Source organism: Schistocerca piceifrons, chromosome 8 (assembly GCF_021461385.2).
Source record: "Schistocerca piceifrons isolate TAMUIC-IGC-003096 chromosome 8, iqSchPice1.1, whole genome shotgun sequence".
NCBI classification, from domain to species: Eukaryota; Metazoa; Arthropoda; class Insecta; order Orthoptera; family Acrididae; genus Schistocerca; species Schistocerca piceifrons.
The window spans coordinates 290967691-290986179 of NC_060145.1; the positions used below are offsets into that span (position 1 = coordinate 290967691).

At 40.3% G+C, this 18489-nt stretch overlaps 1 protein-coding gene across 1 annotated transcript in view; it reads left to right on the forward strand.

Moving 5' to 3' along the window:
* Nucleotides 1–18489, forward strand: part of LOC124711611 (armadillo repeat-containing protein 2) — a 184276-nt gene that overhangs the window by 29000 nt on the left and 136787 nt on the right. The window contains exons 5-7 of the mRNA XM_047241775.1: nucleotides 8481–8922; nucleotides 16371–16555; nucleotides 16638–16740. Of these exons, the coding sequence (XP_047097731.1) occupies nucleotides 8481–8922; nucleotides 16371–16555; nucleotides 16638–16740 (730 nt within the window). The remainder of the gene's footprint in view (nucleotides 1–8480; nucleotides 8923–16370; nucleotides 16556–16637; nucleotides 16741–18489) is intronic.

Sequence of the window (18489 nt, forward strand, 5' to 3'; positions counted from 1 at the left end):
TCATTTAATCTCATCATGACTGTGAATAATGTAGCATTTTATATGTAAAATTTGCCATTTTTTCAAATATTAAATTAAGTATTAGGATTCTGATTTAAAAAAAAAATTACTTTAACCTCCAAATCAACTTGAAAATCATGTTCAGTGTCATAACTGTTAATAGCAATGTGTGTTCCTCTTCGCCACCTACAACTTTTATCCTACACATTTTTCTGTATCTCATCTCTATCTTAAGTTACACTCATTACTGATTAAAATTGTTCACCTCTGTATATATAAAGACAATGTTATGGAAAGGATAGATAGCTATTCACCATATAGTGGAGATACCAAGTCACAGATAGCAAAAGGACTGTCGAACAAGTAATCTTTCAGCCACTAAGACCTTCTTCAGATTAGACAAAACACACACACACACACACACAAACGCAACACACACATACACACACATGACCATTGTCTCTGGCTGCTAAGGCCGGACTGCGAGCAGCTGCACATGATGGGAGAAGCAATCTAGGTGGTGGAGGGAAGGGGGAGGGGGAGGGGTACCAGGGGAGGGCTGGGGGATGGTAAAATGCTGCTTGTGGGAGCATACAGAGTTGAGGTGGAGAGAGGCTACGGCAACCACTTGCAGTCGGGAGGTTAGATGGAGGGCAGGGGCTGTAGTAAAGGAGAGAAGTAAAAGAGCTGTGGGTGTGTTGGTGGAATAGATGGATGTTTGCAGGGAGAGTTCCCACCTGCACAATTTTGAAAAAATTGGTGTTGGTGGGAAGAATCCAGGTTGTACAGGCTGTGAAGCAGTCATTAAAATGAAAAACATTCTGTTGGGCAGCTTGCTCAGCAACTGAGTGGTCAGCTGTTTCTTGGCCATAATTTGTGGTTGGTCATTTATGCGGACCAGACAACTTGTTGGTTGTCATGCCCATGTAGATCAGTTGACCGGTTTCACAGGTATTCCTGCCTTTGATGGGATAGGTGATACTTGTGACCGGACTGGAGTAGGTGGTGGTGTGGAGGCTGCATGGGACAGGTCTTGTGTCTAGCCATGAGCCAGGAAACAAGGAGTTGGAGCAGAGGTATGTGTAGGAATTGCTGAGGATATTGTGTAGCTTCAATGGACAGTAGAATACCACTGTGGGAGGGTTGTGAAGGATAGCGTGTAGGACATAACTCATTTAAGAGCATGGCAAGAGGTGGTTGAAACACTGGTGGAGAATGTGATTCACTTGTTCCAGTCCTGGTGGTCCTGAGTCAGGAGGGGAATGCTCTTCTGTGGCAGGATGGTGGGACTTTGGGAGGAGGAGTGGGACGGGGGGGGGGGGGGGGGGGGGGGAGTGACTAGGGGAATAAGGCACAGGAGATCTGTTCCTGTACAAGTTTGGGAGTGTAATTATGTTTTTGTGAAGGCCTGAGTGAGATCCTTGGTATATTTCGAGAGAGGCTGCTTGTCACGGGCATAGGGCTGTATGGAAGGGGCTTCTTGGTATGGAATGGGTGGCAGCTGTGGAAGTGGAGGTATTGCTGGTGGTTGGCAGGTTTGATATAGGCTGAGGTCCTAGTGTAGCCATCTTCGAGGTGACGGTCAACATCGAGGGGAAGGGGGGGGGGGGCTTGTGGTGTTGAGGAGGATCAGGTGAAGCAAATGGAGAAGACAATGTTGAGGTTCTGGAGGAACATGGATAGGTTGTCCTCACCCCTGATCACAAAGATGTCATCAGTGAATCTGAGCTAGGTTAGGGGTTTTATATTCTGGGTCGTCTGAAAGGATTTCTCTAGATGGCCTACGAATAGATTGACATAGAATGGCGCCATGTGGTTGCCCATAGCCATAACATTTATTTGTTTGTAGGTGATGCCTTCAAAGGAGAAGTAATAGTGGGTGAGCATATAGTTGAAGCAGGTTGTAGATTTGGAATCTTGCAGGCATTGGGAAAGATAGTGTTCAGTAGCAGAAAGGCCGTGGTCATGGGGAATGTTAGTGTAAAGGGACGTGTCATCAATAGTGACATGCAGGACACCATGTGGTAAAGGGAAAGGAACTGTAGAAAGTCAGTGAAGGAAATTGTTGGTATCTTTTATGTAGGGTGGTAGGTTGCAGGTAGTGGGCTAAAAGTGTGAATCTATGAAAGCAGAGATTCTCTCAGTGGGGGCACAGTAAGCAGCCACAACGGGGCATCCTGGGTGGTTGGATTTATGGACTTTAGGAAGCATGTAGAACGTAAGAGTGCAGGGAATGGAGGGATGATGAGAGGGATAGACTCCAGGGGGAGGTTCTGGGATAGGACTAAGGATTTGAGATACTGAAGTGGGGTCTTTGTGGCTGGGTTTGTAGTTGGCTGAATCTGACAACTGCGGAGTCCTTCTGCAAGGTAATCCTTGTGGTTCAAAAAAACAGTAGTGGAGTCTTTATCAGCAGGTAGGATTATAAGATCAGGATCAGTTTCTAGGTGGTGGTTGCAATTCTGTCTACAGATGTAAGATTACCTTGCAAGTTGAGGGATTTCGGGGATGATGGTGAGGAAAAATTTGAGATTAAGAAATGCTCTGAAGTTAACAAGTTACCAAAGTTAACAAAACAAATCATCCCATGTTAATTTTACAGAGTTTCTTAACCTTGAATCTTGCCATACCATTGTTTCCACATCCCTCTATACTAACATTCCTATGCTCATGGCCTTGCTGCTATTGAACACTACCTTTCCTAAGGCCCAAAAACCTACAACCTCTGTCCTGGTCACCATGACCAACTATATCTTCACCTACAATTACTTCTCCTTTGAAGTCATCATCTACAACAAATTTGTGGTATGTCAGTGGGCACCCGTATGGCACCAACCTATGCCAATCTATTAATGGGCCCTGAATATCAAACCCCTCACCTGGTTCAGGTTCACTAATGACATCTTCGTGATGTGGATCATAGGTGAGAACACCCTATCCACATTCCTCCAGAACCTCGACACCTATTCCCCCATTCGCTTCACCTGGCCCTCCTCAAACCAGCTAGCCAATTCCTCAATGATGACCTCCATCTCAAAGATGGCTACATCAGTACCTCCATCCATATTAAACTTACAAACCACCAGCAATACCTCTACTTTAACAGCTGCCACTGATGCTTTCACAGACCATAATTACAATCCCAGTCTTGTAAAGAAACAGATTTCCGGTGCATTATCTCTCCAGTCACCCCCCACAAAGTCTCACTATCCTGGCCACAAAGGAACATTCCCCTCCTGACTCATACCAACCAGGACTGGAGCAACTCAATCACATTCTCCACCAGGGTTTCGACCAGCTCTCATTGTTCCTTGAAATGATGAATGTCCTGCCCACTAACCTTCCCAGTCCTCCCACAGTGGTATTCTCCCATCCACTGAACCTACACAATATACTCATCCATCTCTACACAACTCCTGCGCAGGCTGCAATGGCCGAGTGGTTCTAGGCCCTTCAGTCCGGAACCGCGCGACTGTTATGGTCGCAGGTTCAAATCCTGCCTCGGGCATGGATGTGTGTGATGTCCTTAAGTTAGTTAGGTTTAAGTAGTTCTAAGTTCTAGGGGACTGATGACCTCTGATGTTAAGTCCCATAGTTCTCAGAGCCATTTGAACCATTTCAACAACTCCTGCTCCCATCTCCTTGTCCCATGGCTCATATCCTTGTAGTAGAGCTAGACGCAAGATCTGTCCCATACAGCCTCCCACCACCGCGTACTCCAGTTTGGTCACAAACATTACCTATCTCATCACCTGTGAAACCAGTCAAGTAATCTACAAGCTAAGCTGCAACCACTGTGCTGTGTTCTATGTTGCCATGACAACCAACAAGCTGTCTGTCCAAATATTTGACCACCCACAAACTGTTTCCAAGAAACAGCTGACCATGCTGCTCAACACAATGTTCTTCATTTTAATGACTGATTCACAGCCTGTGCCATCTGAATCCTTCCTAGCAACACCAGCTCTTCTGAACTGCGCAGGTGGGAACTCTTCCTGCAATATATTCCCCATTCTTGTAACACTCCTGGTCTCAGTCTTCATTAGTCATTGTCCTTTGCCCATCTACCTCCAGCATTACACAGTCCTCTATTCCACTAACACAACCACAGCCATCTTACTTCTCTCCTTTCCCCCCCTGCCCTCTGCCTAGCCTCCTGATTGCACCTAGCTGCCCTACCCTCTCTTCACTTTGACCCCGTATGCTCCCAAAAGCAGCGCTTTACCATCCCCCAGCCCTATCCTGCTATCCCTCCCTCTCCTCCTTCCCCCCAACACCCAGATTGCTTCTCCCATCAGGGGCAGCTGCTCACAGTGTGGCCTTGTCATCCATAAACAGTGGTCATGTGTTTGTGAGTTGCATTTACATGAGTGTGTGTGCATGTGTATGTGACCTAATTTGGAAGAAGGGCTTTGTGGCCTAAAGCTTGCTTGTTTGATAGTCTTTTCATTGTGTATGTCTGCCACTCAACATTCCACTACATGGTGAGTAGCAATCTGTTCTCTCCAACATTGTAATGCACACACACACACACACACACACACACACACACACACACACACACACACACACACAATTTTGCTCCATGTTTAGACAATGGGACAAAATGTATGTGAAAATTATGTATGTGTACATGCATGTATTATGATATTGAAAATAATAGTTAAAGTTTACAACTGCGCACTGTACGGAATAGCCATATTACTAGGAATAGATATTAATTTTATTGTTTTCTAGAATAGTAAGCTGTAGAATGCCATTAATTACAGATGACAATTTTCAACATTCAGGCTGGAGATCAAGTTGTGCAGTTGGTTCAGTAAGTTGTCATAAGTGAAAATTCACACCAACATACAGATCAGGGATTATATGTTTTACCTGCATTTGAACAAATATTACAAAAAACATTTCACTGACAGGAAAGAGAAAATCAAATAATATTTTGCAGAGGAGACCAAATAAGGCTCGAGATACCAATACAAATGAAAAGCTCCTAGCCACTCTCTGACTTCATTAGCATTCTCTTTTATTTTTAATCTTCCTTGTTCATAATTACATGCACTTTTTCTATCACAATGACAGCTCCAACTTGTGTAAATACTCCAAATGCCATATATCTACATCTGTCTTTTGTGAATCACAATAAAATGCATCAGAGGGGGGTCTCTTTGAATGTAAATTTTTACACCACAGATGTTTTGATTATTAAAATTTTCTGCCTTTTTTAAGTTATGTTTGTATGGACTTTTTATGTAAATGTAGTGTTTCCATCTCTCCAGACGATATTTTCACAAGGGGATCATGACTTTGATTCACTGCCCACAGTAGCTTGCTGCTGGTGTAGCTGGAGGACATATTAGTCAGCTTTGTTATGGCATTGTCATTTATCATGGTTTGGCTAAATGAGGTATTGGAACAACTAGATCAAATTTTCTCCTGCCCAAATTACAGAGTCACTTAAAGCAATTTGTTTTATGTAGAGATTAATGGGGTAATGCAGAAAGTTCCTTAAGCCTAGTGGTGGCAAATTTCGTTTAGAAAAATTTGAATAACAGACAATGAGAACTGCTGTTAGAAAGCTGAATACCTGGTTTTGTTATGTGGATGATAGATTTTTACTGTAGACACATAAACTGGAGCTATGTTTATTTTTCACAAATACTACTGAACCGAAACAATTCACCATGGGGGAGGGAGGAGTTAAAAGGGAGAGTATATTTTTGACTTTGTTAGTTTTCAAGAAAAGAGTAGGTAGCTAGGACATCAGTGTGGATCAAAAAGCAGCATAACTGACTGTTACTCTCTTTGATAGTCAAATCACAGTCTGTGATTGCCCTTTGTTAATTATGTGGCTGACTATATAGGATAGAACTTTGAAAAACAATCATCGCTGTGGTACACAAAACCTAAAGTAAGATATACATATGTTTAAAGTCAACCTAGATATCTGCCAGCCATTAGAAAAAAAGAAACTTACAGAATATATGTAGTTTTGTATGCAGTTGCATGTTGGTACTCCTAAGGGAATGGTGAAAAAGTAAAGAAACATGTATTAAGGCAATTCTTGAAGAAAAGAAACAGGCAGAGCAACTGCAGACATGAGTCTACAAGATTCAGTTTTATAAGACCCAGGTTCTAGTAGCCGTGAGTAGATAAGTTATAGACTGTACAGAGAGACAGTTGATATTACTAAACACAACAATAATTTGAACTGGAAAGAGGAAGATGCTTAAGCTCCATAACATCTCTCTTACATTGTGAAGAAAAAGTGCAGCAACCTCAGACCATGGGATGTTAGAGGTAGTGTTGGGAAAAAATTTAGCCTTTTGCTCTAAAATTTCAATAATATGCAATGGTACACACTGTCACAGATGTAGCTCACTTTGAAATTTCAGTTCAGTCAGCAATGAGGACATGTGTGCAGAAATCAAATTCATGATCCTCTGAAAATATACGCTCCTGGAAATGGAAAAAAGAACGCATTGACACCGGTGTGTCAGACCCACCATACTTGCTCCGGACACTGCGAGAGGGCTGTACAAGCAATGATCACACGCACGGCACAGCGGACACACCAGGAACTGTGGTGTTGGCCGTCGAATGGCGCTAGCTGCACAGCATTTGTGCACCGCCGCCGTCAGTGTCAGCCAGTTTGCCATGGCATACGGAGCTCCATCGCAGTCTTTAACACTGGTAGCATGCCGCGACAGCGTGGACGTGAACCGTATGTGCAGTTGACGGACCTTGAGCGAGGGCGTATAGTGGGCATGCGGGAGGCCGGGTGGACGCACCGCCGAATTCCTCAACACGTGGGGCGTGAGGTCTCCACAGTACATCGATGTTGTCGCCAGTGGTCGGCGGAAGGTGCACGTGCCCGTTGACCTGGGACCGGACCGCAGCGATGCACGGATGCACGCCAAGACCGTAGGATCCTACGCAGTGCCGTAGGGGACCACACCGCCACTTCCCAGCAAATTAGGGACACTGTTGCTCCTGGGGTATCGGCGAGGACCATTCGCAACCGTCTCCATGAAGCTGGGCTACGGTCCCGCACACCGTTAGGCCGTCTTCCGCTCACGCCCCAACATCGTGCAGCCCGCCTCCAGTGGTGTCGCGACAGGCGTGAATGGAGGGACGAATGGAGACGTGTCGTCTTCAGCGATGAGAGTCGCTTCTGCCTTGGTGCCAATGATGGTCGTATGCGTGTTTGGCGCCGTGCAGGTGAGCACCACAATCAGGACTGCATACGACCGAGGCACACAGGGCCAACACTCGGCATCATGGTGTGGGGAGCGATCTCCTACACTGGCCGTACACCACTGGTGATCATCGAGGGGACACTGAATAGTGCACGGTACATCCAAACCGTCATCGAACCCATCGTTCTACCATTCCTAGACCGGCAAGGGAACTTGCTGTTCCAACAGGACGATGCACGTCCGCATGTATCCCGTGCCACCCAACGTGCTCTAGAAGGTGTAAGTCAACTACCCTGGCCAGCAAGATCTCCGGATCTGTCCCCCATTGAGCATGTTTGGGACTGGATGCAGCGTCGTCTCACGCGGTCTGCACGTCCAGCACGAACGCTGGTCCAACTGAGGCGCCAGGTGGAAATGGCATGGCAAGCCGTTCCACAGGACTACATCCAGCATCTCTACGATCGTCTCCATGGGAGAATAGCAGCCTGCATTGCTGCGATAGGTGGATATACACTGTACTAGTGCCGACATTGTGCATGCTCTGTTGCCTGTGACTATGTGCCTGTGGTTCTGTCAGTGTGATCATGTGATGTATCTGACCCCAGGAATGTGTCAATAAAGTTTCCCCTTCCTGGGACAATGAATTCACGGTGTTCTTATTTCAATTTCCAGGAGTGTATTATCTGCAGACAAAGACAAAACAATCGATTTACATAGATAATACATTTGGCCACTATTAGGAAGCACAGAAAATTTTAATAATTATGACATGGGATACTTTTTATTGTATCCTATATTTAATTAATCATAACAAGGCATGGAGCTCGTAATATCTTCAGACTGTGAAAGTTTTTTCGTTACAAGGTTTGTAAAATTTTCTTATTATTTACCTAATCTATATCAAACATTTTATCAAAAAAAGAAATCATTGGGTTTAGGCTTTCCTGCTGAGGTTGTTGCACAAAAAAATCACCAAATGAATTTCTGCTGCAGAAACTTCGAGAAATTTTTCTAGGTGACCCTCCCATAATAACCAGTTTCTATGTGTGTGAGTCAATAGTATTGTCTCTACAGTGTTACAGGAGAACGTTATATTCCAAAATTATTACATAAATTAGTGTAATTTTCAACAACTGGGGTGGTGTTGAAATTATTCTGCTAAATTCACTTAATACAGGCTAAGTTTGATAGGGACAGTTGCACAATGTTCCATCAGTTTTTGTAAAGTATTGGTTATGTGGAAGTCATTGTTCATTCCATTTATTTATTTTGTTTTTTCAGGAACTCCAGACACCTGTCACTCAACATCTTAGGGGGAAGGAAGAGTTGGAAGAAACAGTATTTGGAGATTCAAAAAAAGAAACAGCTGTGTCTGATGTGAATAAAAATAAAACAGTAAATACCATTAGTGGCAGTGATACAAATAACAGTAGTGGTATTCCTGTTCCTACATCTCCTATCAAAACAGACTCAATTAGTGTTGCGAAATGTGAAGTGGAAGAAAAAGTTGTGACTTCAGGAATCCCTGTTACAAAGCCAGCAACCTGGAAACCACCCAACTACAAATCTGCTAGACCATTCAGTGTACATTCAGGCAAAAAGTCTAAGGCAATTGAAGATCCTATCCTTGATCCAATCTACAAGGCCCTTAAGGAGAATCTGCCTCCTGAACGTAACGCTGTCAGTGCTGCAGTGGAAACGCTCATCCTTCTTGCCAAGCAAGGTGAGTTGTTTTCAATACATTTTTATGTCATGGTGTACCCAGACATTACCTGCAGTATCCAAATAGTTCTTTAAGTTTCCTTGGCTGAAGTTCTTCAGTATAATGTATGTTAACATCTCAAGAAAACGAGCATCATCATCAAAAGGATTTTTTGCCTCTCTAATTTTCTGTTCACATTTTTAGCTTTTGCTGTGATTGAAATAGATCTTATTGGCTTGTTATGATGTCCTTGTTCATATAAGTATGTATTACTATTTCATTACCAAAATCTAATCATAAGGAAAAGTTCAACTTCTGTCTGCATTTGCAGTTAATATCAAAACAAGATTAGCAGAAGAGATCTAAAAAAGGATTATAACAATAAAATAATGTTTACTCAGAAATGTATTGCACTAGAAGGGGCTATAACTGACCATAATTAGTGCTCTACCTGACTTTCTATTCATTCTATACCTTGATCACTGTGTACTGTATGTAAACTTACTGAGGTGATGGACAGTTATGTATTTTATAGAACAAAGAAAAGTTATATATAGCCACAAAGATGCAGCTCCTCATTAATTCATTGATTGTGTTTGGATATACCACCATGAAGGACACTAGGCATGTTGGTGAATACCTTATGAAATGCTATCCCTCCTCCCCTCCCCTCTCCATCACCACTGTAAATCAATCTTCTGACTAGTTTGATCTAGTTTTCCAGGTATTTTCTGTGGTTTGTCAAAGGCATTCGATTGTGTAAACCACAACATCCTTTTAAATAAATTAGAATTCTATGGTGTCACTGGCAGTGCTGCAAAATGGTTCAAGTCATACCTCGCTAACAGGAAACAATGGGTGTCAGTGCAAGGGACTAGTGAATTAAGTCATCAGTCATCATCAGAATGGGAAGAAATTACATGTGGTGTCACACAAGGGTCCATCTTAGGGCCATTGCTTTTTCTTGTGTACATTAATGATCTCTCATCAGTTACACTGCCAGAAGCAGAGTTCGTTTTGTTTGCAGATGACACAAGTATTGCAATAAATAGTTTGTCGAGTGCAGTTCTAGAAAGATCTGCTAATGATATTTTCATGGATATTAATAAATGGTTTAAAGCCAACTCACTGACATTAAACTTCAAAAAGACTCACTATATGCAATTCAGAACCTGTAAGAGGTTTCCACCCACCATATGCATAAAGCACGAAGAAGAGCAGATAGAAGAGGTTTACAGTCTTAAATTCTGGTATTACAACTTGATAATAAATTCAGTTGGGAGGAGCACACCACAGAACTGCAGAAACGCCTTAACAAGTCTGTATTTGCAATTCGAGTGTTAGCAGACATAGGCAACTTTCATTCCATAATGTCATATGGTATAACATTTTGGGGTAACTCTTCAAGTCAAACAAAAGTTTTCAGAGTCCAAAAGCATGTAATACGTATTATTTGTGGAGAAAATTCACAGACGTCTTGTAGAAACCTCTTCAAAGAACTGGGTATACTAACTACTGCCTCTCAGTATAGTTACTCCTTAATGAAATTTGCCCTAAATAATATATCTCTTTCTCCAACAAACAGCTCAGTTCATACATACAATACCAGGAACAAAAATGATCTGCACAAGGACTTAAAAGCACTTACTTTAGTTCAAAAAGGGGTCCACTACTCAGGAACACTCATCTTCAATAATTTGCCAGTAAACATAAAAAATTTAGTTGCAAATAAAGATCAGTTTAAAAGGAGCCTGAAAGACTTACTAGTGGCCAACTCCTTCTACTCCATTGACGAATTTTTTAATAGAAACAAATGATGTATTGTAAATATTCATAGTATTAGTATTGTTATTTCAGCTTTTTTTTAAAAAAAAAAAAAAAAGAAAAAGAAAAGGAAAGTGACATGTTCCACAGCCACAAGGATCTCCTCAACACAGATCTATGGAACAAAAAACTAATCTAATCTAATCTATTTCCTCTTCTGATACAGGCTCTTCATCTCAAGACTAATACTTGCCCCTAATGTCCTCAATTAATTCTAGAATATATTCCAGTCCCTGTCTCTCCCTACAATTTTTCCAATCCATGGCTTTTTCTTCTAGTTAATATTATCACACATTTTTCTTCGTAGCAGTTCTGCTCAGAACCTCCTCATTTCTTATATCTTCTGTCAATTTAACATTCAGCATTCATTTATGATGCCATATCTCAAATGCATTGATTCTCTTTTCTTTTCCACTTTTGCCACAATCCATTACTCACATTTGTATAACTCTGTGCTCCATACATAAATTCCTTTCTCAAATTGATGCCTGTGTTGGATACTAGACAAATTCTTTTCTTTTCTTGAGAAATGGTCTCTGTGCCTGTGGTAGTCTGCTTGTTACATCATCCTTGCTTCTTACATCATTTGTTATTTTGCTTACAAGCTAGCAGAATTGCTTTAGTTTGTCTGATTTGTGGTCCCCACTTTTCATGTTAGTTTGTTGCTGATCTCAGTCCATATTCTGTGCTCAGTATACTGTTCATTCCATTCAACAGGTCATGTAATTCTTCATCACTTTCACAGAGCGTAGCTATGTCATCAGCGTATCTTATTGATATCCTTTCACCTTAAATTACAGCCCATGCCTGAAACTTTTTATTCCCATTATTGCTTCTTCAGTATACTACTTGAACAGTAAAGGATAATGACTGCATTTCTGCTTTTCATCCTTTTTAATCAAAGCATCTCTCGATCTTCCATCATTACTATTCCATTTTGTTTCTTTTAAACCCATCTTCCCTATAGCAGCAAATACGTACTTCTCTGAGGATTTCTAATATCTCAAACTCTTTACATCTTCAAATGATCTTTCTAAGTAAACATGTCTTTTGAGAGTGTCTTGATTTTTCTTAAGTCTTGCTTCAGTTATCAAGTGTAATGTCAGAACTGCCTCTATGGTGTCTTTGCCATTACTAAAGCCAACCTCATTGTCATCTAACCGATGTTTAATTTTCTTTCCAATCTCTTGTATTATTATTCTGGTCAGAAACTTGGATAAATAAGCTTTCAAACTCTTGCATTCATCTGGCCATGCTGCCTTCATTGAATTTCTAATCTGTTTTTATGAACACGCAACAAAGCCTGTTTCATATGAATTGTCAGCAACAAATGTATTTGATTCTACCGGAGCATAAATTACAACAAACTTAATAGTTAGGTGATAATTCGTGAGGATGATAGCTACTATATTCTGCATGAACGCAGATAAATTTAAAAGGAACATAGTATCCCACATTGGTAATGATGATTCACAAACCCAGAATCAAAATATTTAAATAAGTTGTGGAAACAACTGCTAACTACAGATGCTTTTAATTATGCTTTTTTTAGTTTATTTGGGTTTAAAATTCCTTGCCTTTAACTGAGTGTGTTTTATTAATCAAAATTGTGCAGGAATAAAGGCATTGTACCCTAAACAAGGACTCAAGTCTATATTTAGATTACCTTTTAAATTGTTTAAAGTGGCTACATGTATACAGTTTATTAGAACTTTGAACAGTATTAACCCTTTGACTGCTACAAATGTGCTAGCTGCATTCCATAGAGACTGCGGCTTTTTTGTTGCCCATGTACTCCTGGCTGCTCTAGGGGATCGAGTTCCGGTCACTATCTGTGAACTGATTTTGCTGCACGGTCTGTTGTCTTGTGCTGAATATTCCTGGAGCACTTCGTATGATGAATTTGTGTGCTGCTGTGTGTTTTGCCACCTTAAGTACAAAACACAATAAACTCTTGACTATACAGCCTAATGTGATGGAAGGTCAAACAGAGTAACAAAAAAGCTGGATAGGTGAGAGTGCTATAAATTCTCTCTTCCAATGCCAGCTGTGTCAATCAAAATAACCTTTTTAATACCAAAACCTGATTTTATAAACATTTCCTGGGTTATTATGTAATACATACCCCTCATTTTGGACTCTTTAATTGAATCACAAAGGACCACACAAAACAACAATTTAACAATGCACACTGTTTGGACATTTGAAGAAACAAAGACCACAGCATTGCTAATGGACCTGCTCTCTATGAGTGTTCATTGTTGTTTGTGAGTGCTGGAAGAGGGTTTCTAAGTATCATTAGTTGACAAGTGGTTCTGGTGATTTATTCAGTATCAATGATACAGTGTGTATCTCACGATTGTGACTGCAGATGTGTTAGAAACACAAAAGGTGCACAAAGCATTTTTAAAAGGCACACAGAATTGTAGCCAGATCCTACTTGCTAAACCTTTGGAAGATAAATTAATTTTCCAGGAAGAAGTATTATTAGGATGTTAATTAAATAGCCCAGATAGTAGAAGGGATGGATAATAATGAGCTTGATAGTCAGGAGTCTACCGTAAACACAGTTACTCAGGTTCTTGACTCTAGAAATCAATCACTGCACAGACAAACACAGGTATGTCAATATTGTTTTACACCTAATAATTACATCTATCCTGGAGTTATTAGCAGAGAACTGGAGTCCTGTGATGAAAGTGAAGTATCACTTTCATTTCATCAAAGTAACCTAGTGTTATTTATACTTACTCTTCCATAGACCTATCATATTCACAACTGTAATAACTCAAAGCAAGAATGACTCTATCAGTGACACCACTCTAATGTGTCGTCAGTCGTAGTGAACCAAGGTAACAACTTTTTTGCTCTAGATTTGGATTTTCCATTCAAAAATTGTTTGCAATGCAATTGAGCGAACCTGTGGGCCACTAAATGAAACACTTACCATCCAATTTTAAGAAAACTATTTCTCAAAAAGTTTAATTTTTTCGCGTCCTACAGTATGATACCTTTGATCAATAAACGACTGAATTTTGTTTTGTTAGTCATCTTAGTTACTATACTGCTTGCAATGAATTAAAGCATTGCAAAATATTTTAAGATTTTTGCAGAAGTAAAAACACATTGTGTAGACTTTGCTTATGGTTCATTTTACATCCTTGATTGCAGTGTATTAAATGTAGCTAACATATCAAAATTGAGAGCAGAGCAATATATGTCACCATTCTCAAGATGTTGGTTCTTGTATCAACAGAAGGGTTGCATGGATTGCACCCAGTGTTCTTTCCATGCAAAACATGCATCATGTGGTTGTAAAAACTGCCATATTTCATAAATGATTCAAGATACTGAAACAAGGTTTTTTGATAGCATGCTAAGAGGTGTGTATACTGCTGTATGATTAGTACTCAAAACATTTTTACGTATCACGAGAAAGAGGCATAACTATATTTTTTTATGAAAAGAAGTACTTCTCTTAATAGCACTTAATAGCTGGTCAAAAAAGAATATAGTGGCATTAAACACATTAAAATTTATAGTATCCTATGTGAGATTTTCAACTTTAATTGAAACCTGTTTGTTGTGACATCAAAAGTTGTAATCACTAAGTAACTATTTGCTTTAATCGTTTCAGTTCCAGTCTAGATCTTTTGTTTACTTACAACATTTAGAATGCATTAGTCTCTCTAGCAACACTATTGCAGTGGTTTTTATATGGAGGCATCTGATACTCTGCTTATTTCTTTTACCCTGTGACGCTGAGTACCAGGTGTAATTGTCTGTCACTGCCATAATGATTCCTTTCTCCATCCAACCACAATGAGGTGCCATATTCTCAGTCAGAACTGAAGATGAAAGCTGCAACACAAGTAAGATCACAGCAGCGAACACACACAGGCCAAACAGTGGGAAGCTGCTGAGCACTCAGGTCAGAAATGCAGCTACTGAGCCACTCTGCCTGGCCATTAAGTACCTTGCCTATTAACATATCCAGAACTCACAAAAACCTGAGTGGCTGGCCATGGTAACATGTCGGGAGTACAAAGACGGCAACAAGCAGGTGTGTGTATACATTTCTAGAGCATGTGACAGAAAGGTCAAAGGTGCACCTGGAGACAGTAACAGTGCCACACTTTTAACACATTCAGAGCAGTTAAAGTGTTGAGGAATAAATGTTCTGGTATAGCAGTGAAGAATTTCTAAGGTTCTTGGAGACACCTCTGCAGGTCATCTGTTTTGGATGCATTATGTGATATTTACACATTCCTGTTTCATTATCTCCATGATTAGGCATTTAATGTCATTCTGTCAAACAACTATTTACTTGGAGAATAAGACTGTTACGTGCTACCAGAATTTTTGTATCATACAGCAGCAATGAGACACAGTTTGATTTTGGTTCACATTGCCAGTTTTGAATTTACAAATTCATAATTGAACAGTTTGCATATATTTTTCATGACCTTAGCGTAAACAGAAATTAACTGCTTCAAATATGTGACAATGGTGGTGGAAACTGACATTGTGCTGCTCCAAGAGTCATGTTAAAATGCAGCTTACAGTGACATGCCCAAACATTGTGTCTATCTGATTGATCCACATATGCGATGCACTGCAGCAGCAATTCTGTATAGCATGGATTTGACAAGTCTTTGGTCAGTTTCTGGAGATATGTGGCACTAGACATCTGTGCACAGGTACAGAAATTGCCATGAATTATGGGCTAGTAGAAATGGCATCCCATAGTGGCCCATATGTGTTCTATCAGGTCCAAACCAAGTGGCCAGGACATCAACGGGAGTCCACTATTGTGCTTCTCAAACCATTGTAGTATGAATCTAGCCTTGTCACACAAATGGTTACCTTGCCATTGGGGAAGACATCAGTCATGATGGGACTCAGGTGGTCTGCTATCATGTTCACATAGTCCGTAGCTGTCATCAAGCGTTTAGTTATTAGTCAGGTCCCATGCATCACATTTCCATTGATCCATGGTCTAATCTCATTTATCCCATGCCCACTACAATTGTAACTGATGATCTTATTTTAATGTGGAAATATTACGGCTTGTATGCCATAGAGCCACATGTTCAACTGTCATCACTGAATGGTGAGCTCTGTAACACTTGTGTCTTCATCAGCATTGTATCTGTCATCAGATATACCACACATCATTGCCTCTCGTGCCTTGTAGAGTGGGAAAGTCTCCGATCTCCACAGTCTGTGAGGAGGCATAGATGTCCAACACCTTGTCACCTAGTTATGGTTTTACCATGCTGCACTCACTTTCTATAGATGCCCATAACAATAGCAAGTCAACAGGTGACCAACTTTACTGTTTCAGTGATGCTCATTCCCTGGAGCCAGGCCATAACAATCTGCTCTTTGTGAAAGTTCTTATGTCGGTTGACTTCTCCATTCGTGGTCTGTATTGTCACTAGAGTGATTCCCCATTCATCTCTCCTCCATGTATATACTTTGCCCTGAATGCCACTAGATAGCATTCAGTCTCATGGGAAGCAGTTGTCATAATGTTATTTGCCATTAGTGTATGTTCTCAGTGTTGGTAGAGAAAAGCAAAGTTATTTATGTTTCTATGTATATCAAATATCTTCTTTTGTAATAAAATGTGTTTATTCCAGATGACAATGATGCTGAAGTAATAAGTGTTATGTCAAAGTTGTACAATACTTTGGAAAAAGGAAAGAACACAGGATCCAGTGGTCTTAGTGGAAAACTGAAGTCTCAGATTTTGAAAGCCTTGTACAGGTATATTGAAAGACCCAATGAGATGCTGCTACTGCAGATTGCGAGAGTTATACTTGCCGTAAGCAATAAAATACATATTGAACTTTTCTAAACAAGTTTTTCCCAGTGCCATATTCAGTGTCTTAACACCTCTGTTACAGTTGCGAGTAACAGGTGCCAACTTATCAGGAGTATGTAAACTAATCTTTAAAGTTTCACGCAGTGACAAGAATGACAAGCTATTCTTGGAAGACAATATCCTTGGTAAGTGAAACACCTCTAGTTAAAAACACATAAAATATGGGTGTGCAGCTAAATCATATGAAACTATTCAAGAAAAATGAACTTCCACCACTCACCTGTATCTGATTGAGGTTTGATGTACTGACACATGTAACATCATAAATATTCTGTATTCACTATATATAGTCATGGCTGCAAAATACTAACGCAAATTCTTTACAGACGAATGGAAAAACTAGTAGAAGCTGACCTCGGGGAAGATCAGTTTGGATTCCATAGAAATGTTGGAACATGTGAGGCAATACTGACCCTACAACTTATCTTAGAAGATAGATTAAGGAAAGACAAACCTACATTTCTAGCATTTTTAGACTTAGAGACAGCTTTTGACAATGTTGACTGGAATACTCTCTTTAAAATTCTGAAGGCGGCAGGGGTAAAATACATGGAGCGAAAGGCTGTTTACAATTTGTACAAAAACCAGATGGCAGTTATGAGTCGAGGGGCACGAAAAGCAAGCAGTGGTTGAGAAGGGAGTAAGACAAGGTTGTAGCCTATCCCTGATGTTGTTCAATCTGTATATTGAGCAAGCAGTGAAGGAAACAAAAGAAAAATTTGGAGTAGGAATTAAAATCCAGGGACAAGAAATAAAAGCCTTGAGGTTTGCCAATGACATTGTAATTCTGTCAGAGACAGCCAAGGACCTGGAAGAGCAGTTGAACAGAATGGACAGTGTCTTGAAAGGATGAACATCAACAGAAGCAAACAGAGGATAATGGCATGTAGTGGAATTAAATCAGGTGATGCGGAGAAAATTAGATTAGGAAATGAGACACTTAAAGTAGTAGGTGAGATTTGCTATTTGGGGAGCAAAATAACTGATGATGTTCAAAGTAGAGAGGATATAAAATGTAGACTGGCTATGGCAAGGAAAGTGTTTCTGAAGAAGATAAATTTGTGAACATTGTGTATAGATTTAAGTGTCAGTAACTCTTTTCTGAAAGTATTTGTTTGGAGTGTAGCCTAGTATGGAAGTGAAACATGAATGACAAATAGTTTAGACAAGAAGAGAATAGAAGCTTTCGAAATGTGGTGCTACAGAAGAATGCTGAAGATTAGATGGGTATATCACATAACTAATGAGGAGGTTGTGAATAGAATCGGGGAGAAGAGGAATTTGTGGCACAACCTGACTAAAAGAAGGGATTGATTGATAGGACATGCCCAGAGGCATCAAGGAATCACCAATTTATTATTGGAGGGAAACATGGAGGGTAAAAATTGTAGAGGGAGACCAAGAGGTGAATACACTAAGCAGATTCAGAAGAATGTAGGTTGCAGTAGTTACTCGGAGATGAAGAAGCTTGCACAGGATAGAGTAGTATGGAAAGCTACATCAAACCAGTTTCTGGACTGAAGACTCAACAACAACAACAGTGTGCTTTATTACAAAGAATCTCATTCTCTTTGTAAACAAATCAACAATTCACATCCATGACACTGTATGTGAGAAAAACTATAGTATCAGTTTAAAAAATCTGTTCCTAGTGCAGAGAGGTGCTAAGTATTGTGGTGTAAAAATTTTCAACTGTCTTCTCACTGAATTTAAAAGTTTAAGGAATAATCAATCTCTAAACCATACCAGTTTCTCTTGACTCACTCATTGTATATTGTCAAATGTTAATACAAGTGGCAGCAGGAGAACACACACACACACACAAAAGGTTTAACTTTCACAAGTTTTTGGAGCCAGTGGCTCCTTCTTCTGGC